Source organism: Malurus melanocephalus, unplaced genomic scaffold, assembly GCF_030028575.1.
Source record: "Malurus melanocephalus ecotype Western Australia unplaced genomic scaffold, MMel_1.1 scaffold_1, whole genome shotgun sequence".
Taxonomy (NCBI): Eukaryota; Metazoa; Chordata; class Aves; order Passeriformes; family Maluridae; genus Malurus; species Malurus melanocephalus.
The window spans coordinates 2,269,159-2,294,415 of record NW_026623233.1 but is presented as its reverse complement, the minus strand read 5'-3'; the positions used below and the strand labels follow the sequence as shown (position 1 = coordinate 2,294,415).

The 25,257-nt window shown below is 39.7% G+C and overlaps 1 protein-coding gene across 2 annotated transcripts in view; it reads right to left on the bottom strand.

The window, feature by feature from the left end:
* The window catches only part of MID1 (midline 1), a 230,233-nt gene that overhangs the window by 89,921 nt on the left and 115,055 nt on the right, over positions 1-25,257 (bottom strand). For both annotated transcript variants that reach the window (XM_057389687.1, XM_057389678.1), the window contains exon 2: positions 3,380-4,095. In XM_057389687.1, coding sequence (XP_057245670.1) covers positions 3,380-4,039 — 660 coding nt within the window. In that variant the 5' untranslated portion in view covers positions 4,040-4,095. The remainder of the gene's footprint in view (positions 1-3,379; positions 4,096-25,257) is intronic.

Sequence of the window (25,257 nt, the reverse complement as noted above, 5' to 3'; positions counted from 1 at the left end):
ATACTTAAAGCCCTTATTGTTTTTGCTGCTAAAAATTATTTTTAATTTATCACAATTTTGACCACCACCTCAGAAATCTAGTGTATTACCATTAYATTTCCTGTTCTCTGTTTTAGCCATGGTTTATTGCTTTTTCCATTACTAATACGCATCTGCCTATGATCAAGTTCAAAAAGAAAAACAAAACCCAAAGCACAACTATAAATAATAAACCAACAATGAACATGAAGGTGGTATCATGTGGTTGTGCAGTTAAGCAAGAAAGGATTGCTCCTGAAGAAACACAAATGGCCTCAATCCCCTCAGCCCCAGTACAAGCTGAGAAATGAAAGCACCTCTCAGGGCTGGAGATGTAGGTGCCAAAGGAAAACACTTTCTAATTTTGAGATGTCCACAACTGTTGTTGCACTGAATGTTAAACACACTTCAGCATAGGTGTCTCTGCTGGACAAGTGCACAGAACTCCTAATTAAAGAGCTTCATTTTTGCCACAAAAGGAGATAGATTGTAATGGCATGTTTTGTCCTATCCTTAATGAGGCACTGTTTAAACCATTAGCAACACCACTGCAAGAAAATGTAAGTAATGATTGCAGCTTAACACCCAGAACAGCACCAGTTGCTGTTGTTAGCACCAACAGTGTGTCGATTTGAAAAGAAAAATCAAAAGAGAGTCACCACAAGTGGTTTAGCTTTTCTTTTTGAAAGATAAAATTAACCACGTATTTTTTAACTGATCCGCTATACCATTGGCTACCTCATTCTCATTCTTTTGGAAATTTTTTTGAAGATTCCGTTAACCTATATATCAAACCCATGTATATTAAAAAAACCAAAGTAGCAATATAGCAAGCAACAACCCACTTCCTSAAGTGGGGATTTTCTAATTAATTTCAATATTTAATTTGCCTGTGGTATGWTACCTTTATGTTAATAAGGACCATTTGCAATGTCATACCTAATGTTATGTTAGCAGAAGGACCAGTGATTCAAGAGGTCCTAAGGAAGTAGGAAGAAAAGGCCGGAATGTGGAAAATGGACCCAAAATTTTTGCCCATCAGCTATCAAACACCAATGTGCACTGGTATCCTTCCTTTACTTCTGAGGGATAAACGCCCATCTACAGAGCTGAAAATTTCATTTTCTAAGATTCATTTATAAACCAGAACTAATTGCTATGACAGGAGAGGTAATGAGGAAAGGGAAGACATTACTTTCAGATTACTTTCTTATAACAGAGGATGGATGCTGGATCTGCTTGGAAACCACTTGGCCTAATGTTCCTGGACCAGAGCATGCCATATATATATGGCATAATTGGTGTGACCGATGTCATCACTGGCATTAGCAACATGAAATAGGCTGCTTCATGACTAAGATGACAGTAACAGGATTTCACATAGACTAATAATTGCCTGTGTAAACTTTTTTACACAGTTTGAGTACAAAGAAATTGCACATTTCAAAAAAATCATACAAATATTATAAATAAYGCTGAGTTATCATTCTGAGACAAGTTATTTGGCTTAAGTCTATGCTAACCATTAAAGTAGTACTTCAATTAGTCTTCAAGGACACTAGGCTTTTGCCAGTTTAGCTAAACTGGGTGACATCCAATGTAAATGTTTCTTGTCTTTCTGAGATATGCCTTCAAAGTTTGCTTAGTCATCTTTGCACAGAAAAGACATAGATCATGCAAAAATACCCTAATTTTCTTCCTAACTATATACAGTGTTGAGTCAGAGATCACAAAGGAGAAGATATGCCTTTTAAAGTCTTCTTTCAACATGTGCGTTATCTACATATATGAATGCCAAGAAAGGGTTACTATTTTTTTTATATCCTCAAAAATATGCTTATYCAGTATTTAATGTTGAAGGTCTTTCATGTTATGCAGTATAATCCTACTGCTATAAAGTTGGTAACCAACACATTATTATGTTACTAAATAGTAGCACTTGTTAAGGATGTAAACCCACTGGATTATTAAAAAGCACTGTAAATCCATGCACCTGTTCATGTTTATGGCCCACGCCAACGTCATCAAAGACTAAACTATTAAAATAACAAATTAGTTCAGAAAAATATAGCAAAAATAACATCTTCTCTCTGGTAGATAAAAAAATCTTTAAGAGATGAAAGGAAGTTATCAGATCCAGGTAAAGAARTGTCTTTCATAATGTTAATATAATCATGGAATATGACCCGCATGTTTGCATACCATAGAGGCACAAAGCCCACACAGAATGTGTATGCAGATTTCACCAGCAATCACCTAAAGTTATCGTAGACACGTGTGYAGCACACACTTTAATCTGAAAGTATTTAAATTAGTTAAACCTATAATTCTATTTCTTTTCCACAAAAAAAAWTCTTTTTGGCAAGGCTGGCAGATAAGCCTTGCTCTCCATCCTTGTGATTTCTTGATCGCAGTCCATCTTTTAAAAATCCCCCCACAGCTGCACACAKRCACACACAGACCGTCCACAGGGAATGGGTAGAGGATCAAGTGTGAGATGCCTAATTCCTGCCTTGGCTCTGCAGCAGCCAAGGAATCAGCAGGAGAGAAACACACAGCCAGGTGAGTGTGAAACCACTTGCCTTGGCCTCATTGTTCAGCGGGAGCTCTGCCTCTGCTGACTGCCTCTGGAGAGCCTCCAGAGCACCCTGAGAGCTGGCTGCCCACTGCCACCTCACCCGGGGCATCCTGCATAGGGCCAGGCTGCTGGAGCCTCCCAGCTACCTGGCAGGAGATGTGCCAGGAGCTTGCTGAACCGTTGGAATGCCACAAGAAGATCAGAAAMAATTTGGCTTTGTTTCCAGGATTGCACAGCCCATGAGTCTGGTGGGAGGCAGCGTGGGAAGAGCAGAGCCGGCATTCGGCTTCCCTGGCTGGACGGGCAGCTGGCATCCCTGAAGCCAGCACAGATAAATGAATCTCCTGAAGTGGTGATGTGAAGGGCTTTTCACAAYGAAAGTAACCTAATGAAAAATAATCAACAGCAAAGCGTATGCAAAGAATGCCTGACATWTCACTCAGCGCCTGCGTATGTGTAGTCAGCACTAAACCTTGCCAGCTGCCAGGAATAAAGCTGCAGGTAGATAAGAAAATTCCCCTAAACAGTRCAATATGCTGAATATTCCTTATGGTAGCTTAGAGAAAGGCAAACATGAGTGTGAAACTTTTTCTTAAATAAAATCTGACACCTTTTACATGGTAAACACACATACAGACCTATATGTGTAYCTCATATGATTAGAGATCACACATCTGCCTTTCCCGACCACTGCCCGAATGAGAACTTCAGCGTGCAACCAAAGGGTCCTTTTCTTCCCAACCACACACTGCTTGCCWAGAAAAACTGATAGGTATCACTGACCTTTAGCTTGTCATAGCGGTCACTTAAAGCTGCCACYTGATGGTCACGGTGTCGCCCAACCAGTTTACACAAGGCACAGATTAACTGGTCGTCAGTCACGCAGTACATGTTAACTTTCTCATCCTCATGCTCCAAGCACATTAATCCCCTGATGTGAGAGTCCGGGATGGGCTCGATGAGCCGGTGGCCRGTGAATGGCTTCTTATTGGGGTGAGTGGCTTTCAGGCACTCCTCGCAGTAGGACACCTCGCAGGTAACGCAGGTTTTCACCGCCTCCTGGGCAGGGTCCTGGTCGCAGAACTGGCACAGCACCTTCTCGCAGGACGACATGCTGTTGTTATCGAAYGCCCGCTCCCGGCGGGTCTCGCTGGGGGAATTGGGCCCACTGACGGAGGCTTTCTGAAACCTGTCGATGATGTTCTGCAGGGTGACGTTGCGCTTGAGCCCGTCTAGACCGCGCTGGCTGAGGGTGATGACATAGCGGCAGGTCGGGCACTGGAAGGCGGTGATAGACTCCACCGGCTCGTTGGTGGCGCAGTGGGAGACCAGGATGCGGTGCGCRCAGCTGAAGCAGAGGCTGTGAGCGCAAGGCAGCAGCAGCGGGTCTTCAAACAGCTCCAGACAGATAGGGCAGGTCAGTTCTGACTCCAGTGTTTCCATCTTCAGGCAAAGCTTTCCTGTGGCGTCAGCGAAATCCAGGGAAGCTGATCAGCTATCTGGAAACACACGTAAAATTCGATTAGGCGAGAGAAAACATGAGGGGTCAGCCGTGGGGGGTTGTCAACTTTCGCCACTGCTCCCTGGTCTGTCAACCCACCACGCCGGGCGGGAGAGCAATCAAAAGTTTTGAACCTGAACATACACACATCAAGGTATTTAAACTGTTTTATTTCCCCCCCATCTGTTCACTCAAGAATGAAAAAAACCAAAATATTCTTAATTTTTTTTTCTCTTTCCCTTTCTCATGCAATCAAGGAAAAGAGCAGATGTTTCTGTGCATTATTAAAACTCCAAATGATGACCTTCAAACAGCTCATTACAGCAAAATTAGATTTCTTTTGAAGATTCTGCTTTTTACTTCATTCATCTATTAGTAAAACTTTTWAAAACCTTTCACCTTTGTATAGCATTGTGCAAGGATTAGTCCAGAGTATTACAACTCTTAAATTTAAAATCTATAGTAATATTAACAGAGTTTTATCAGATTGAAATTTTCACTTGCTATTATACCAATAACACAGCATTCAGAGTACATGTCTGTTTACCTCTGCAAAGATATGTATGGCTATAAACACAAGGAACAATGTTTCTGGGGAAGCACATGATGTCCTACATAAATGTATGATATATGTCAGATACTGATATATCCTATGTATTTCAAGAACACATGCAGCTGTATTTATATGCACCCATATTTTTGTTCATGTATACCTGTATACATATGCCAAAAAGTGTATCACATATATGTGTGTAGTAAAATTAATATAGCCAGAGGAGCACATAGTGTTGTAACTGAAATGCCTAAATGAAGATGAATTGAGCAGATGCCAGTAGTTTAGCCCAAATTTGTGATAATCCTAACTTGTAACACAAGAAAAGCCTCTAGACAATAAGATAATAAAAGGTAGTGAGATACTGAAATGTGTGATTTGCCRAGGAGTTTGTGTGTGTGATTGTGTAAGTACCCACATTTTTGTGAGTATTGTCTACAGATAAAACATACGAACTATGGCTTGCTTTAGTGACCTTATTAAACCCCTGAAGTGGATTTGGACTAGAATCAACGGTTTGTGAATGGAGGGCATGGGATTTTTTGAGAAGGCAGCAGTACGTCCCCATCAGAGATAAACTGAAACTTCATTTTGCTTCCTTTCCTGCTCTCAGTGTTACAGAGAGTGGTTTTGAAAGAGTCGCCCTGCGCGGCTCTCCCTGCCTAAGCTCCCGTCAAGGGCCCGTCACTGCCGCAAGCAGACAGGTCAGTGGAGCAGAAGCAAAAGCTATGCTTCACACTCACAGAGCTGTACCTCTTCACAGTACAATCTATTTAAGCTTTGTTGCTCATAACTGAGGACGGCTTCCGATGGCACAGCTGCACCGTCTTTACACTGTAAAGTMATTGTTCAGTTGTGTGAACTCTTGACTCCTCCCCTGGCCAGGGAAAAGGACAGAAGRACAAGAATCCTCCACAAACAAACCTTGATTCATTAAGGGTGAGAAAAGCTCAGGGCTCATTAGCAGCCTTGGGAACCAAGCATGCTTGAATCTTCTGTACTTCATGACAATTAGTATTGGGAGAGCAGTGGAAGCGACAGGAATGCTACCTATAACCCCAACACAAACCAAAGCAAAAAGGAAAGTTCAACAAACAGAGGCAAGGTTCAGCCTTCACCACTGGTATTTAGTCCGCCTTGCTGTGTGGGAAGAGGAGCAAGGCGTCTGTTCCAGAGGTATGCTTAGAAATTAGGATAATTTGCCTCTCTGCACTAATGCGTCCTTTTATTCTGCCAAGAAATCTGAGCATTTAAAAAATGCACTGACCCCATCACAAAATTTGCTTTCCYGTATCTTCCGTGATGCTGATCTTATTTGAAATAAAGTTCAGTTTGCCAAAGACTAATTCATTTATAGCTATCCATCAGCTGCCATAATTGCACGGTGCATCTGGTCAAAATTAAATGTCTGGAAATTTAATATAAGCAGGAAGACAACTCCCCTCTCAGCCATGGCCATACAGCATCGAAGAGATTAAAGCCTTTTCAGCAAATGAGGGCCAGTTTTTCTTTCCTCCTCTTCGCTCTCTCACAGAAGTCCCAGAAGATCAAAATCTCATTCACATTGTTTGAATCTGTTCCACACCACAACTGTCTACCTCATCATCCACTTATCCTGCAGGCTGAATGCTGCACTGAAAAAGGGAGAAGGGGATTTGGGGCTGGCAGGAGACAATGTTTAAAAAGACAAACTAATCATTGCTCATCTATTGGCAGTCCTGTGAAAACCCAYCAGCCTTTCAGGTTTGTTTCTTAGGACCATGTTCAGAATACAAGGTTTTCGTCTATGCTAATCTTTCCCTACAAAATCCCTTCTGCTTCTCTATGTGCCAGTTTCATTCGTTCCATTTCCTTCTTAAAGCACTTTTTTAAAGCAAAGGCTTCTTTATGGTACTCCTATAAAAGAGAGGTGCAGATAAACAGSTAGAAGCAGCAGAAAAACATTTGCATCACTGCCACATGGAAAGATGTTTGAATCACCATTTGGGGCTCTACACAAATTCCACCATCTCAATTGATGACTAACTCTAATCTATCTGACCTGAATGAGCAGCAGCTCAGCCCTAACTAATGCTATTCAGTATGAACAAGGGTGCCAAAATCTGATCTCAGACTGTAAACGTCTTGGAATAAGAGCCTATCTTCCAAGGTAAACAAATCTGAGAACACTGATAAAAACAAAAAAAAATTACATTTTCCCTGTTTTCTTTCGCAGATGCAAGAAAGTCAAAACACACCACATCTGGGACTGAATAATGAATCCTTTGAGAGCTCCTCACCAAAGAAGGGCTGTCTTTTCTGGACAAATGATTACTCTTTAATCCACTGCAATTCTGCTTTCATTTCTAAATAGGTGCCTGAAGTACAGATCAGTGTGCTAATGATCCAGCTACAAAATCTTTCAAACTCACTGCTCCTTGCCTTAAGGTTTCATATTGAGTTTGGGTGGTTTTTTTGGTTTTGTTTTTTTGTTTTTTGGTTTTTTTTTTCCCCTTCAGAATGATAGAGAATCCATAGCTACAGAAAACTGAAAGCCTAGGCAGAAACACAATATGCATGGTTTATATATATATGCCTACGGTTGTGTTCCACATTCAACCTAACTCAAAAATTGAAAGACACATAGCCTGCAGACACAGAAAGAAAAGGAGGAATTTCAAGTACACAATTTCCTATTTGCAAAAATATGGAATTACTGGCAGAAAATTATACTATTACCAAAATGTCATTGAAATGACAAGTATTATTTTTCTACCCACAGGAGGCACTTTTAAGAGCAGGTATCAAAATAACAGTGATTGTAAAAACAAATGTTATTTAAACAACAAAAATATACTTAAAGAACTTTGAATTTGTGACATYTCCCCAGGCACATAATGATTAGTTATGCACTATGTTGTAAACATGCACTAAATGAAATCCCAACATCAATCTAGTTCATTGCAAGACTTCTACTAACACTAGTGGAATTAGCATCCCTCCACCTCTGCTTATGAGCATGACATATTTCCAGGTGGCAGTAACACCTTCATTTGCCAAGACACAACCCAGCAGCAACAGTGAGATAATAGATCTGAGATCACAGATTTAGGAAGGGGAAAATTTACTGCAGAGAAAAAATTGCAGCCACAGAAGAAGGCAGTGAGAAACAGCTCTTCAGAGAACAAGGACAGTGAATAAGGAGTGGGAGGAGGTGCTCCAGGGGCAGWTTTCCCTGCAACCTGAAAGAAATAGGATGAATGTGTCTTCACAAACAGAGGGTGTGAATCTGCTTGTAGGTCAGGCCAGGGACTTGTAGATAGAGGAATAACAGGAGAAGCTATCAGTTTCAGAAAACGTTACTAATTGACATCGACTGCTGCTCACCCAAGGCTGTGCTAAATTCCTGAACTTGGAGAGGGAAAACAAAGTTTTAACGGAGCTATGTCATACAAAGTGGGGGTGAGTGTATGTGTGTGCACACTCAGGGGGACATATATAGGTGAATTGGGAAATCTGCACCTTCCAAGTACCTTGGCCAGAGGGGAAAGGGAGAKGGTGATGCAGCTGGGAAAATTAGRATGAAAAGAGGTTGTGTCCTCCAGCAATGTGAGAGAGCCCATTGAGAAATGGCCAATCGCTCTTTGTTCATGAATAAAGTTACAGGATTCCTCTGTCTCCCATTTGAACCTCTGGCAACATGAATTTTTCTGCACAAAGCCATGGTGAAGAGCATGGTGAGACAGGCTGTGGCCTTGCAGTCTGCAGAGGGTCATGGTGGAACAGAGATCCACCTGCAGCCCTTGCAGGACTTCACACCAGAGCAGGTGAATGCCAAAAGGAGCCTGTGATCCTGTGGGAAACCCACGCTGGAGCAGATTCCTGGCAGGACTTGTGACCCTGTGAGGGACCTGTGTTGGATGAGCCTGTTCCTGAAGGACTGCACCCTGTGGAAAGGACCCACACTGGAGCAGTTTGTGAAGGACTGCATGCTGTGGGAAGCATTCACGTTGCAAAAGTTCTTGTAGGAACTGCTGTCTGCAATGGGAGGGACCCCACACCAGAGCAGGGAAGAGTTTGAGTCGTCCTCCATCTGAGGAGGARGGAGYRGCAGAAACAATGTGTGATGAACTGACAGAAACCCCTGCTCCCCATCTCCCAGCGTGGCTGGGGAAAATGAGGMAGAAAGGACAGGAGTGAAATTWAGCCTGRGAAGAAAGGACAGGTGTAGGGAAGGTATTTTATTTCTCATTACCCTATCCTCATTTGATTGGTAAAAAGTTAAATTAATTTCCCCAAACTGAGTCCATTTTGTCTATGACACTAACTGGTGAGTGATTTTCCCTTGTCCTTACCTTGACCCACAAGCCTTTCATTAAATTTATTCTCCCCTGCCCAGCTGAGGAGGGGAGTAACAGAGAGGCTTTGGTCGGCCCTTGGCATCCAGCCAGGGTCAACTCACTACAAATATAAAACTACACTTATAAATGAATGTGGCCAAAATTCTAGTATATTGACATCATTTTTTGTCAGTACAACACTGCAGAATTCTCCCCACACTGAATAAATCCCTAGCTCTTACAGTAAAGTTAGCAGGCAATGTTTCAGCATGCCACACAGTGTCTCCTGCTCTTTTTCTACTCCAGTTGGTCCTACAACCTTCAGGAAAGGTGAGAACAGAGGCTGCCAGGAATGGAAAAGCAGTGGAAAACAATGTCCTRCAAAACTTTATTTTGCACTCTTGTAAAGGTAGGGCTCATGACATGAATTAAAGCTGTTTCATTTAATTTTAAATCATAGTGAATTCAGTGCCATTAGGAGGCAGCAGCTGTAGGCCAGTCTAGACATTTTAAGCATCTTACAAAAAATAGCACTGGCAAAGGAGTTAGAGTGACATGTTCCAAAATTCCTTGAAAATTCTATCTAGTAAAATCACAGTTCACAGTGCTTTGGTCAATTACAGCCAAACTATGCTGAAGCAGGTTTGAATAGCATCTTCCTAGTAATGTTTTCTAACATTTCACTGTGTTAAGGCTACTTTGGAATGGCTGCTCCAGTAAGGCCATTTCAACCCTGGTGCTCCAAACCCCTATACAGGATGGACACCAGACCACAGGCTGGTCTAAAGACTRACCACCTGATGATTAAGTATTTTTGTTGAAAACACTTGCCAACTTTCTTGATAGAAAACAAAATTAATAAAACTGCCATTGTATGAAAAGACTTTTAATACAAAATATAAGTATGTAAATATTAAATGCAATAAAATGTGCTGTGCATGCATGTGTGTGTCCATATATGTATGTATCCTAGGTTTCTAGTACAAGAGGAATTACAGACAATACACACAYTATTCCTAAGTAATCTATGAAGTGCTTAGGCAGGTTACTACCATAATATATGGCCGTAGTTTTCAAAGTGGCAACATTTTTCTGCTTAGTGCACAATAAAAGGAAAATTAATTTTTTTTTTCTTGTCATAAACCCATCTGTAGGCTATTAAAAAAGTCCTCAGCTTTCAATTTGTTCTGTTAACAAACCAGAAGAAAATACTTTTATTTTTGACATTTTCTATCCTTTTTTAGGATATAAGCAAAATTGTCTTGGGAACAACTTTTCCTTCCAACAAGTTAATGTGGTTGTTCCACATCCCATTCAATCAGCATTTCAAAGGCGATCAAATCAATGAACTCCTTCATAGCCCAGGTTGTCCCTAGYCCATCACAGATTTTACCTTCTGCAGCACAGATATTGAAATCTGTGAGTGCTCATGATGCTAGCAATTGCCAGCAGCACAACTAGTGAAACATTCATCCAAATAGTGTAGCTTGTGTGAGTAGTGYAAAAAGAACAAATAATCAAACCTCMGATTTTTTTCTTTAGAAATATTTAATGGAAACTTCTGTAGCAGTAAAGAAAGCAAGCTGCACGCACCCTGAAGCAAGCAAATACTTGTTTTCCCACTGGCTTTTATCAAAGCAGTGCGAATTAATAAATATTCAAAGGATAGTGTCTGTTCAACASCTCCTGATATGCAAAAACAAATATTCAGCATGAAAGAAAATTTAAAGTTCATCCTGTTCATACATTTTCATTGACAGAAGAATGATCATCTGCCTTGTCTAGAAGTTACATGCAGTGTTTCCATAATGTTGAGAGAGTTGTTTGCAACATTTAAATAATACCAATACAACAAAAGCACACCTGCTATGCTGTTTGCAGTGATRTAAAGCCTTGACAACGTCTCTTTCTTGTTGAAACATATGCTAGCAGGAGAACATCTTTTCAAAGAGATGAATCCTGTTATGTTATTCAGYGAGACAAGAACATCTCACAGAATTAAGGTTTTTGGCACAACATCATAGATTCCTTCTCAAGGGAGCTAAAACAATAACTAAGGCTCAAAAACTAACAGACTAGAAAAAAAAGATCATGTCCTGTAAATCCCAAAGCAATCAATAAATTACTGATTTAATATTAYATATAGTAATATATTAGGCCCAATATTACACATGTGCACATAAACCAATACTACTATATACTTGGAATGCTTTTTGGCCTTTATATTTTATGTTTTTGAAACTCCTGTAGCTTTACATTCTTTAGATACAAGATTTAATATTTCCTTAAAATTCTTCAGGGGAAGGGAAGCAATGACTTGTTTAATCTTTAGCACATGTGAATAAGCATTGACCTCCAATTAAATTTATGGTTGAAGGTCTGTTCCAAAAACCTTCTCAACTGAATTTGCACTCTTCATTTGAGAAACTGCTATTTATTCTGGGGTACATCATAGCTCTGTAAGAACAAATACCGAGATCACATCTTGGTCTGGCTGCTGGCAGCATGGAAAACAACTGGAGCAAACTCAAAAACTTACCAAAAGAGACAAATTGCTGTATACCACACCATTCTATTTTTCTCACTCATTTGAATCTAAGACCTTCCTAGATACAGATGCCACCCCACAACAAAACGAAGGTAAAATTTACCAACCCTAACCCACCAGTTTTTGTAAGGCTTTGGTTGCACAGTAGAGCTGGGAATCTCTCACATATCCTCAGCTTAGATGACATGGTACACCTGATTTTTAGCATAGATGAAACAGCAATAGAAATTGTCAGAAATTATGTGTTCCAATGCATTCTTTCTAGTCACAAGTGGTCACACACACAGATACATTAGTGCAGCTTGGAAACACGGGAATTGTTGAGCTACTGCAGGTTCTCAGAGGAKGTGGCTGAAAGAAATCATAGCATTCTCTACCCACCAAGTTGTTCTATGAATTCCTTTCCCCCAGCTAAGTAAAGGGAATCATGGATACAACTTCAGTTCATAATCATGTCTTCATCTAGATAATGACATTTAAGTTCTCAAGGAAGAACACTAGGGTCTATTTCTTAACAAAGAGAACATTTAAAATATCASCAAATGTCCCAGGAACCAGTACAGGTATGAAGGTGTGATCCACCTGCCACACAGATATCTGAACTGAAACTACCTGCAAGATGCATCTTTGATGAACAAAAGCTCCTTCCATTTCTAATGATATTACAAAATGCAGAGGTAACCTCTCACTGTCCTGTTCCCTGGTCCTCATATGCGATCCTCAAAAAAGCCTGTAAGTGTTTTTTTACTTTTTTAGAGGAATGAACACATGTTGTCAGAGTTTTATTCTGCAGATTGGCAAAAAAMATATAAAGAGATTCTGGCTATTGAAAAAACAAAACAAAACAAACAACAAAAAAAAACCACAACAAAAAAAAAAACAACCAAACCAAAACCAAAAAACAAAAAACCCAAACAACCAAACCCTGTCTAACACTGAAAAGCTTCTTCTAATTTATGTCTGCTGTACTCTCAGTACACTGAACTCCCTAAGATCAATGGTGTATTTAAAAATCAAGATTTTATCAGGTCATTAGAAGGGGAAATTAGCTGTGAACTGTTGGAAGGTGGAAGATAAGGAACAAATTACATCTGCACTCTGAACATTATCTGTTTTGGACCTCTGACAGAAACCTCTGTCAYTGGTAGAGGAAATACCCAGCTCAGGCTTCCTGGGCCTGAGAATAATAAAATGGGARCCAGCAGGATGACTACTTCACTTGGAAACAGAATCCTCACACAGGCCTTTGCCAGACCCTGAGTCCTGCTCTGAGAGGAGTGGGGACATTTTCATGGCATGCTTTTGCCACCACAGCTTGGGGTATCAGGCTCTTGTTCTCCTCTAGTAGAATGGTCTTTAGGAGCATTCTTCAGCTCCAYAARCCAGAACAGGAATCTGSAAGTACCTGGTAGCAAATTACCAAYAGAAAAATATGAGAATCCAGTCCMTCTCTCTTGCTGCACAGTGGCTCCTAAATGCACGTGGTGGCATTCTTGTGAAAGGGTCTCTGCAGGGTCCCTTGGCAATCAACAGAAAAAAATGGCCATCTCTAAAGCCATCTCATTTCACCTGTTTGAGATTATCTTTAGTATTAAGTGATGTGAGCTCTCTAGATATGCTGATTTTATTCCAGTTACGAAAGGAGTTTCAGAATCTAAGAAATTAGAACTGCATCAACTAACAAGTTCATGAACTTTAAAGAGAGAAAATGGAGAATCTAACATATACTCTTTTTTATTCTTAGGTGCTCAATAATCAGTTGTATGGCCAAATTTGCTACCAGTAAATATCTTCGAATATGCTTAATTTCTATTGTTGCCTAGTCAAAAATCCAAGAGGAGACACAGGAAACTGAGTCAAGTTGCAGGAGAATGATCCCAAAGCAACTACTTTCCAGCTGACACCACTGAGTGGGCTGGATTTGGATAGTTCTGCCCATGCTACATGTGAAAAGCATGAGGACAGTCCCTGAGAACCAGAAGCAATAATCTGCACTAAGTCTTAACGCCAGACTGCTTGACATAACAAACCTTTCTGTATTTTATTCATAGTTTTTCTGACACAGTAATWGTTTGCYTTCCTAAACTGGCAGAGCATGAAGYGGGTGAAAGACSCCCRTCCTTCCAACTGCTCATCCCAYCCATCCTCCCTTCCTACTGCAACACTCTAACAAGTTTCAAAAGGTTAAACTTCTCACACTCACTGTACCAAGGAGTGTAGTAACTACTTTACTAGTCCTTTCCTCAGATTGCTTGGCATTACCAAATGGCAGCATTTACCCAAATAACCCAAAATAGTTAGGGCATGTGCAGAATACTGCATGATTAAAAATTCTGATCCTGACAAAATAGGACACAAAATAAAAACTGCAAAATCAACTGAGAAGAGAAAGAAGTAGAGAGTTGTATTTAGTGGTTTACAAACTGCAGTTGTTCTGCCCCCAAGACATCCAAGGGTTTGGGAGCCCAACCCAGCCTGTGCAGTGATGTACCACCCCTTCCTTGCAATGAGATATAAAGTCTTAGTCTTTAGTCTTTYCTAATAAAGCTAAATACTAAGGTGACAAGTTTCCACCTAACCTCTCTTGAGGACTTCCTAATTCATATAAATTGGTGTTTTTTTGTAAAGAGCCAGTAATGCTTTATTATGTCTCTGCTTACCAGAGACATGTCCACATGTGGTTTCTTTCTTAAGAAAATGTTACTTAGCAGAAACATACCATAATAAATCCTGGTGATCTCAAACAGCTTCATCTATGCATTTACATCCTTTAAAAATGTTAYACATCAAAGGCTTTTTAAAGACCTGAGACAAAACCAAACATTATCCACATCCATGTAAATTTGCCTCACAGCTCTTAGTAATCACACTTTTTGTGGCAAAACTTCRTTACTTTAAGCTGAGAAATTAAGAGCAGCAAAGGGGTGCATTGTAYCAGCAATACCATTTGAAGCCTGTGCTGCTGCTGCACAACAGCCAGGAGACCCAGTATCAAATTTATGCTCACTCTGCAGATGAAAGGCTGTCCTTCTGAGYTGTCACTGTAGAGTGCCTTTGTTCCTTAGAGTCCCAGTTTCCTGCAGCCCTGAGATATGGGTGGTATTTGATTTATACAATGTTGAAGGAGCTCCTGATCCTGGGAAAAGCCATGCTGAGTAATCTCATTAAATGAATGGCAAATGCTTTTTTTACTCCCCAGCTATGGCTGTGCTCTGACAACACACACAAACATGTATGTATTCACACACACACATGACAAGGATCCAGAACCACTCACTAGTTTGGYTGGACCACTTGCTAGTTTACTTGATGTCCTCAAAGTAATTGTCCTGCAGATAATTTTTGGAAAGTCCCAAAAGGGAATAGGAAAAAGCAACTAAAATGACCAATTGCTTCTGTATAACTGTATCAATGCCACCAACAGACCTCTCAAGTAAAAGGTTCTCAGTGCCACTCAAAAAACAGCTTAGTAGCTTTAAAGAGGGAATGGAAATAGAAAACACTCGCTTAATTATACCCCTTTAGATGCTGTTCATCAACGGCATTAAAAAAGTCTCAGTCTCAAAAAAGTCTCACAATCTCAAAAGAAATAGAACAAAATTGTACATTTCCTGTCAGCTGGCAAGGAGGTCAGTATTACTGTAATGACTAGASTAGCACTTAGGAAAGAATTACTGGTATGCATCAGCTTCCAGCTTCTTCTTCCAGCAGCTTCTTAAACAGCTACTTTCAAACTTCACTGATTGTCATCTTATCTTGTTCTCAGACAATTGCCTATCTTGGAATATTTAACTGGGAAAATCACATGATAATTCTGTACCTGTGGACTATACACGCTGCTTATTCTCCTAAATGTATGCTGCATTTTGTGRGCTTTTGTGGTACAGAATTTGCATACAAAATAACCATAGCGATCAGACCATCAGTCCTAGCATACTGGTGCCAAATGTACATCCTTTGAAGAAACATCACTTCTCAGCCATCATACTTGAAGTATGTCACTGCTTGAGGTTATGTAACTTCATCAGTTACAAAAAAAAAAACCCGGACTTCGAAAGACTTTGTGCAAGAAGTGAAGCAGGCTTCAGGGAATGATCGTATTTTGCAAATTATTCTCATGTAAACATGTATCTCAGCCTTCATCTGTTRTTTTAAAAACAGAGTTATAATGTTCCAGATGTTGTTAACACTATGCAGATGCTAATGCCCCTTTATCTCTCTAACTGGTTTTATGACAACTARCAAGACAATAAGTCCTTGTTTGAAAACACAGGATGAAAAATGTTCAATTTTTTCCAGACTTCCCAGTACCAAAAAGATAATTCATCACAGCAACAGAGCAGACCTCAACTCCTCCCTACGACTGCTAAACACATTATAAAATACTTCCTAAATCACTTGCCATRGCAAGCCTACACATATGCATCTGCTCCACTCCCACAAAGCCATCCAGCCGCATACCCACCGCTGGATCCCGCCCTACATCTTCTGTCGGGTGCATTGCTGCAGAGACAGGGACCACGCTGATCCTCTCAGAAGCCACCAGCAGCCCAGCTGGGACAGRCAGGAGCAGCCACCACTGTCCCAGTAATCTTGTGGCAGCAGTGACTGTGTCTGCAACTGCGAGACAGTCGTGGCCGAACCACAACAGGAAAATCTCCCCTACAATTGCAGGAAAACCCGCTCCACCTAACCGCCTCCGCCAGGATCCGTGCTCCCAAAGCCAGCCCTTCGTGCTGTACCACAGCAAAGCACCTCCTCTCCCTCCCAAGGGCCAGCCCTAGTGGGGAGAAGGCAGGAAGAAATGGATCTTCTTGCAAAGCATCCCAGCAAGCCAGCCAAGGGCTGTGGGGGACAGTGCTGGTTCATGGTTTGGGTGAAGGTGAGCTCAGCCCTGGGGGCCATTAGCCCAAAGTGGGGGCAGGCAGCACCCAGCCCTGTTACAGGAGGCTGCCTTGGACTGGCAAAACCTGCCACGCTCAAAAGGAACATTTCCAAACTTGCTGCTCTCCAGAAGGGCAGAACAATGCATGACAGGCTTATGGCAAATGATTACTTCATTCTTTTACACTGTTTTCTCCAAATATTATTCAAAAACGTAACAGCAAAAAGTCCAGCAGGAGTTTCCCAAAAGTGGGAACAATCTGAAAGAGTACAGCACCTGTGTGAAAGACTTCTCTTCCAACAAATACCATGGAGACCYTACTTTCTGAGATTCACCAGGTGAAACACAGGATGATAGCAGTTGCCTTTTTTTTAAAAATATTTTAATTTTTACCTTAACTTGTATATAAGCAGTGAACTGCAACAGGAAACTGCAAATGGTTTACCAAAGCGCCCGGGAGGAGTCCTGACTGAAGTCACACCAGACATTTGGTCTCCAACAAAGGTGTTAAAAAATCACACAAAGTGGAAACAGCAGGAAAGAATTGCTTCCTTGTGTTCTCCGTTTTTCATGTTGCAATGCCCTCTTTCATACAATGGTAACACAACAAAGTGAAACAAAACATACCTCAGACATTCGAGCATAAGGTTGCAAATCCACGCTTGTCATAGGTTTTTCTTCCATGGAAGAGCCTGAACTTTGTTCTTTTGAAGTAATAAACAACCGTTGTGATTATTTAATTTCCTATTCATTTCATTCCTTGAAACAATAGACCAGAGCCCACATACAAATGTACATTCTTCAAAAGGTTTTTGCTGGCAATGCCTGTTAACTTGTGTGTGGAATAGCAGCTTCTAACAGGCAAAYGGAGCATGCAGAAAGCAAGACAGATGTGCAGAGGGATTATGATTATTAAAACCCTTTTCAGTGATATTAAATGTCCATGGATRACCTACAGTCAAGTCAAGTTATAAGCAGCCCAGTGGGAGCCACAGCACACGTCCTAGACAGAAGAATTTTAGCTTCCTCAACACTCATCTTGTCCTTGATCTTTCATTAAACAGCACCATGTACTTTCTTTGGACTGTCACTCCAGCCATGCTGGCTTATACTCATCCAGATGCATTTGTGACCAACCAACCCAAACGAYTCTTGATTCTATGATTAGCAGATGCTGCCCCGCTGCTCTTTGTCCACGTTATAGTTTGACCTGCATTTTTCATGCCCTTTGTTTGCAGGCAACGAGCCACAGTCTGAAGCAGCTTAAACGAACAAACTTTTTATATTTAAATCTTCTTAATCAACCATAAAAGTGATACCAATCATAAAAGTGACACCAAATTGAATATTCTYGATTTTGCTGATACCCCCGCCCTAATTCCTGCAGTTTTACTTCAGTTTGAGGGTAACAATGTATGTGTCACAACAGATAACACTGAAGAGTTCAGAATTTACAGCTGAGTATCTCTCTGTGATGATTTGTCAGCAAAGCTTCAGAGTACTTTTCACTGCTTATGCACATGTATGCACATATACACATGTATGCAAGTGGATATTTATGAGCGCAAACCCACAGCCTCATAAAGTTGTATTTGTGTCATGGCGATGCCAGCTTGTTTGAGTTATCATTCAAGAATCTTAGCKTAAGATAAAGAAGGCATCTAACAAATATCCTCTGATACAATAATCTCCATTTTCCACTTTTGAAGTCACATGTGAACTATAAAATAGATGTCTTCTGGCCTTCCTTGTCTGCAATATCTGTTGAAATTCGTGAAAACCCCAATAGAGATGTCTTCAGACATGGAACTGGATTCTCACGCAGCAGAAGGTCTCAGATATATGACTGAATATAMTCAAATTACCAGTTTAACAAGGTATCATCTTTAGTGCTCACAGCCAACACAGCTATGCATTTGTGTTCTTAAGATACCCACCAAGAGCTCTGGTGAATCTTACTAAGGAAACAAAAGAAATTCTGGCCACCAACAGCTCCTTTCTGCTGAAGGTCACCATCTTCACCACAGAATCAGCAGATTAAGTGCTGAACCATGGCTTGTGTGTGTTTTTGCATGGTACAAACTACAAAAAATTATTATTGTGCATGGTTGCAGTAAATTACAGCAGGAAAGAGAAGTGGGTAGCTAGCAACAGTAATTCCTTATACTGTGTTAAAGGATTCACTAATTTCAACTGGCAATGTCCCTAGCACAAACAGGATGTGAAGAAATTCAGTCCAAGACTCTGAGCTAATATACTACTAGAGAGATAAATTACTGTATCTAAATTTAATAGAGCTCCAGGCTCAGATACTTAATGACAATACATCTATTGACCCACTCTAAAAATACTCTTTCATCACRTCCGGGTTCTAAAATTCTGTATTTCTGATGTCAGAGTCTCCAGAATGTATCTATTTGCTGTGCAGCTGCTTTTTCTGCCAAATTCACAGTCAGCTCTTCCTGGTTAAAGTTTGGTCAGTGTGATCCTGTTAAGGGAACATGGAGTATGCAGGAGCTGTTAGAAGCTGAAGCAGATCAACAGTAGAATAGAAACAAGCAAGTGCCCAGTTAGGTTACAAGAAATCCTATTTCCACAAAATATTCAAAATCCTAGAAAGTGATAACACCAGGACTGACTGGGAGAAGCAACTCAGATGAGGCACAAAATCATAATCCAATGCTAATCCTGGATTTCACTGACCCACAAGCATCCAGCACAGCTTTTTGCTGGGTTCCATTGTATTGYTTGTAAGTCAGGCATAGATGCCTTGATAAAAACAGTTGGACTTGAAAACTGTTCTACGTGTTTTTTAAGAAAGTTGGAAAGTAAGATTTTTTTTTTCTTGCTAGTTTGGAAATACTAATAATGCAGTTTCCAAAATCTCATTTTTACTGCCTTGCCTTCTGCCCTCAAAAGAGAATTCTCTATGCCACTCCTTCAATGTGCAGAACAGAAATATAATCTTTCTTTTAAAGTTCATTGTTTGTGTAATTTTATCTTACTTTGATGGACAGAAACATACATTTTTAGGTTTATAGGTACTGCTGCCTGGCATTTATTCTGATCAGTCCACTGTCTACAGAAAGCAGATGCCATAGTGTACTATAATGGATCATATTGAAACTGCAATATTATCAAATGGAACAAACATGCAAATGCCTGCAGATTGTAACTTTTTTCACAAGCAAGCACAAAAATGCCTGCAGTTTGTAACTTTTCACAGGCAAGCACAAACACATAAATTACTTGTTCTATACTGCTAATCATAGGATTCTATGATGAAGAAAACCAACAGTGGGTTGGTTAAAAATAGTAACTCTCCAATGTCTCTTCTCTTGCCATATGGTCAGTCAGCTGAGGGGCTGATCCGAATGATATTTGCAACTCGAGTTTTCGCTGAACGGGGCCAGAGTTAGAGCAGCCTCACTGCTGTTCTGAGCAGCATGGCYGAGATGTAGGGTTTTCCTGCTCCAGGCAAATACCTTTAGCACACTTCTGATTAGCCACATCCTCTGCTCACCCCAAGTGAAAGAAGTGGAGAAAATATACATGCCCCGCCCTTTAAGTCAGTATCTGCACTTCACAATCCTCTTTCAACACTAAGGACATGGAAGGGAAAGAAAGGCAGTCAACTTTTTGGAAAAATTAAGAAATATCATGTCACCAAGAGCAATTCATGTGATACAATGTGAACAATTTCTTAATATGAAATTGGTTCATATGAATGCTGAGTACTAATTCTCCCTCAAACAGTTGTTTAATATTAATTGTTCTTTGAGCGATAAACCTCTCATCTTGTTGATKTAACACTTAAGGCCATTTTGGGTCRCTGYAAGGCAGGTGGGTCATTTCCCCCCAGTGCTTCATTTGTACTTAAATATCATTTGAATTTGGTCCAATAAGTCATACTATAAATGACCCACAATTAAGGCTCTTTGGAGAAAGGCAAAACTATGATTTCAACAGCAGTATGTGATTCCAAAATACTTTGTGCCTTGTTGGAGAAGAAGCATGTAGTACTTGATTAATAGTGGAATAGATTTCTGAATTGCTCTATCAAATATCGCATTTTCCCAAAAGAATTTCTTTCTAAACTTCAAAGTAAGCCACAAACAAAAAATTCCCTTGCTTACAATGTGCAGCAGCTACTTGTAAATTTGGGGGTACATGAGGCAGACAAATGGAAAAATAAAAGCTACTCCCAGACCATTTCACTGCTACAGAGAACTTGCTTTAAATAATTCCTTGCAATCAATTAAGCCTTTTGCTCAGTGCTGCATTTTGGGTTTTCTATAAAGAAGATTAATYACTCTGTCCTAAAYTGTTAGATTAACAATACAGSACTGAATTCTAATCTGATGCCCTGRAGGACATTGTGGCAATGATCAGAGGAGTATGAAAACATCAGTAGAATCTGACTATCAAAATAAGGTCTGAAGAATAYCAGTGTGCAAAGATATGTTTAAAAACAGAGGAGGAAAAATAAAACTAACCCAGTGGAAAGCACAGGAACTTGATCCTTTTTATGTCTTCTCCTGCAGYGTATCCAAAAGGATTGTTTATCCTTTCAAACTCATCACACGGAAAAGGTTTTGTATTGAAAAGATAAGAAAATAGTTTTCTTTTCCTTTGTTGTTAACTGTTTTTTAGCAATAGGATGCCAAAACAAACTTGAGCTGAYACTAACTAAATGTGAGGACTGAAGTTTTTAAACACATCTTCTGAAGTCTCAGTCTCTTCTACAGTATTTGCAAAGGCAGTTAATCCTAAACTGTGGAGAGGATATTGGGATCTAAAATCTAGACAGCCTCAAAACTTTAGAAGGTTAGARATCAGTCTTAATTTTGAGGCTCTTGGCTACATCTAAATCTCCTACTGTTTTATATTTTTAAAAACATTTTTTTTTTTAGCATAGCAGGCAGATTAGTCTCTTTGGTAGAGATGCTTTACAAAGAGGATATCTGATTATGCTTTACCTCTATGATCTGATTCTGAAAACTGGGATAAAAATATCACTTGAATGAYCTTGACAAACACTGCCTGAATCTATTAGTGTTTTTATAACATGGAACTGTATTAGAGAAGAACTATATTCAGAAGAAATTTAAATTTATTTTTTTAAGCATTGAMATTTAGCCCTTAGTATYGCAGGAAGATTATGAGGTATTCATRAGTATAGTAGTACAAATCTAYACTTTCAGTAATTACAAGTGTGTTTTAGCCTCACACCCAGCTCTCAGTTTTCCTGAAACTTCAGTTCTGTTTCCAGCTGAAGCCATAGTTCAACAGCTTTCTTATGAAGAGAGCATCTTCTCACTGACAACAGTAGTGGCAATTGCTCTGCAGACTTTAAGAGATAGCATCAGATACAAGGATTTCTTGGAAATGCTAAATAAAGTTAAATACATAGACAATTACTTCGAGGATTAGAACCAAACAAGTTTATGCTAATGAAATAATCTTTAGTCCTGAGGGTGTTGTCTATTGTCTTTCAGCACTATTCATATATTAACTGTATCAGTATATTTTAAAAGAAATTAGGATCATTAGCAAGTTAGAATGAATAGCCTTGTAAGGTATTAGCAAAAGAAAAATGTGYCTTTTAAAAAAGAAAACTAACTTATGAAAAACAAAGCAAAGCATCAGAGAACTCAAATCCTGACTTACCAGCACAGGGCCTGTTAAGTGGATTAATTGCCTTTTAGATTTCCACAAACTGCAGGATAGAGATCCTCAATGTGCATAGAAACATATGCACCCTTTTGTTACTTCTCTAATAGTTTATGAAGMGAAGAGATGCAACTATTTACAAATGGAAATGTGTTAAAGAAAAATATTCTGTATATTCAACGTTCTCAATGGAAAACAAATTGCTTAAAACATAAGAATTACATACTTAGTCTACAGCTAGTTCAAAGACTAATTTTTGTAACCTCACATAAGGTGAATTTAAACACAGGCCTCCAGAGACTGCTAGAGAAAACATCCCTGCAAAGGCAGGCCTTGCTGATTACACTTGATTTATGGGTTGGTTCAGGTTTTTTTGATTTTCYAAAGAAATATAAATCACTGTAACCCATTACTTATTATTTTTGTTTGCACTACTGACCTATTCATCTGAATTCTCCTCCATTCAAAACCAAAAAACAGAATTTGTAAACCAATATGGATTGCAAAGAGCATTCTTACAAAGTTCAAGTTCTAATTAATTAGCCACYAGAGCCAGGAACACTTGTTAAACATATATCTCTAATTAATCCTGTCAATCACTCTCCCTCTTTAAGCACTCATAATCTGCAAGAAATTAAATAAGCACYAAGTCCTGGACAACAGAGCAATCCTCTTTTTCCTATCTGTTATTAAATCTCTTCTAATTATCTGGCAACTTTCCCCTTGTGTCATCCTCTACTCCTTATTTTCTTGTCAGTGCCTTCTTCAGGGTGGTGCACCTGCATCTAGACAGAAAAAACACAGCYCACTGTCAAATTTCAGATTAAAGACTCAGGCAAGTGTTCTTTCCCATCAGTCTGAAAGAAGAGTCTGCCACTCAAGCTGTAGGCTCCCCAGAGCTCCTGCAGTGTTCAGTACCACTGTCACTGTAGGCCATGGAACGGAGTTTTCCCCAAAAGTAATGCTGACATGYAGATGGAAACAGGAAACTCTATTGTATTTCTATCTGTTCTTCAAAAGAATCTCCTGCTATGGTAACCTATCATAAAATACAATGTAAATTACAACTAAAAGCATGATAAGGAACAGTGCATTTGTGCTCAAGAGAAAAGGAAAAAGCTTAAATAACAACAAAGTCTAGCAGGTAAATCAAAGAACAAAGGCCCCAGTAGTGACTGAAGAAAAAAAAAAAAAAAAAAAAAAAAAAAAAAAAAAAAAAAAAACAACAAAAAAAAAAACCCCAGACCAAATGGCTATTAAGCAGTAGCAATATCTGTAGGGAGGATTTTTTTTGAAACTTCCAGGTCTTGAGTATGACATTTTTCAGCCTAAAAGGAATGATAAAGTCCTCTAAAGTCCTAAATGGTAGGGGTGTTAAACTTCAAATTTCTGTTAATGAAAAGGCTATCAGACAGGCAATAATCTGTTCCAAAAGCTAAAGTTCATACAGGATTGGTATTAACATACCACACAATACCAGGTGAGAATAATAAGTATTGCAGCTATCARTTTTAATCTCCTTGAACCTGAGATTTTTATTACAGACTTATTTCATAGGAAGCAGTCACACTAGATTATCCAAACATTCTCTTCACAGTTGCCATGAAAAGGCTACGTCCCATAGAAGATGGGTGAGGTAAAAGAAAACTGAGGAACAAACCCATTACTGACTGATGCTCTCCCAGGAATATTCGCTCTGCTGCTGGTGATATGCAGAGGAAAGACTTTTTATACGTTAACCCTTTATAACATTCCATTGCAATGAGATCCACTATTAATTTTAAGATTTGGACCTGCTGAGAAATAATTTYACACCCCCTCCCCCCAAAGAAAACAAATAAAAAAAACACCAAGAAACCTTCCTCCCCAAAACCCCAACGCCTATTAGTGAAATAGGCTTTTACACAGTGAAAATTCCAAGAACGAGGATCCAGGTTGGAAAATTCCAGCAACCAGGATATTGATTCTATGCTTTTAATATCTACTGCAAGTTCAATTCTCCATTCCAGGTAAAATTTATTTGCCACGGTTATTGTCAATTTATCCTCCCTAGCTCTCTTTAGAGCAAATAGACAGAGTACAAGTCCCTTGAAAACAAAGTTATTGGGTTGTTTTCAGTTGCCAGTAGAGACAGACGCTACGCTCTGCAATTTTCCTCTCCACTTGTCAGTCCTGTATATATTATCAGCTCAGGAATGCAATAACTTCTTTTCTTCTCTTTTTCTTTCCTACCTTCTTCATCTAATTAATGCCAACCAGAATAAACGTGTCTTTGTGAACTAGTCAGACACAGCAGTGGCTGCTCAGGGTAGCAGCCCCAGGTGGCAGTTTGTGCCCCTCCATATTCCACAAAGCAACCAAACAGGTTCAGCAGCATCCGACATCTGAGCATAACTTGGGGGGAGGAGAGGAGGGGGGAAAAGACATGACAGGYCAAACAACACACCTTTGCACTAATTTGCACTAAGGTCTATGAACCTGTTATAAATTCAAGAACATGCTAATTTTTGTTGAACGAAGAGAGAATATTTCCATTTTTTTCCTATAAGAAGCAAAAGGAATCTACTCAAAAGCTTGAATAATGGCCACACTGCACTTATTAAACAGCAACCAGCCTACAGAGACTTCTTTTTTTGGGAAACCCATCTGGCTGGCAGCTAACTGCCCCTGACAGGAGACTTGCTGTAATAGTCTTAAAATCACAGACTCTTAGAGGTGGATATAAGGATATAAATGTCACATTTTCTAACTACCTTTGTTTTCCGCTGGATGAACCTCTTAATATCTCCTGCCTTCATTTGTCCTAGATAAGAAAACCCCCCTAGCAGAACATGAACACTCATCATCTCCCTTCCAGCAAGAAGAAATGATGAAAAGGTATTGTATTACTTGAGATGCTAGAGAAAAGAAGTAGCTACAATATGCCAGAAAGARCAGTTTGCTGCCACTGGAAGTCAGAGCAGATCAGATTTATCCCATGAGACTGATGTATTAAGGGCTCTGCTCCTGCACTGAGTTTGCAGTTGTTTTCTAATCCTTCCAAGCTCCTCATCCGCACAGAGATCCACACCCAAAATGGTGTCAGAATCATCTGCCATGGAGTCACACCTGGAATATAACTCCATGCTTTGATCCATTCACTCCATTATTAGATTTCTTGCAGCTTCTTTTTCAGTTAAGAA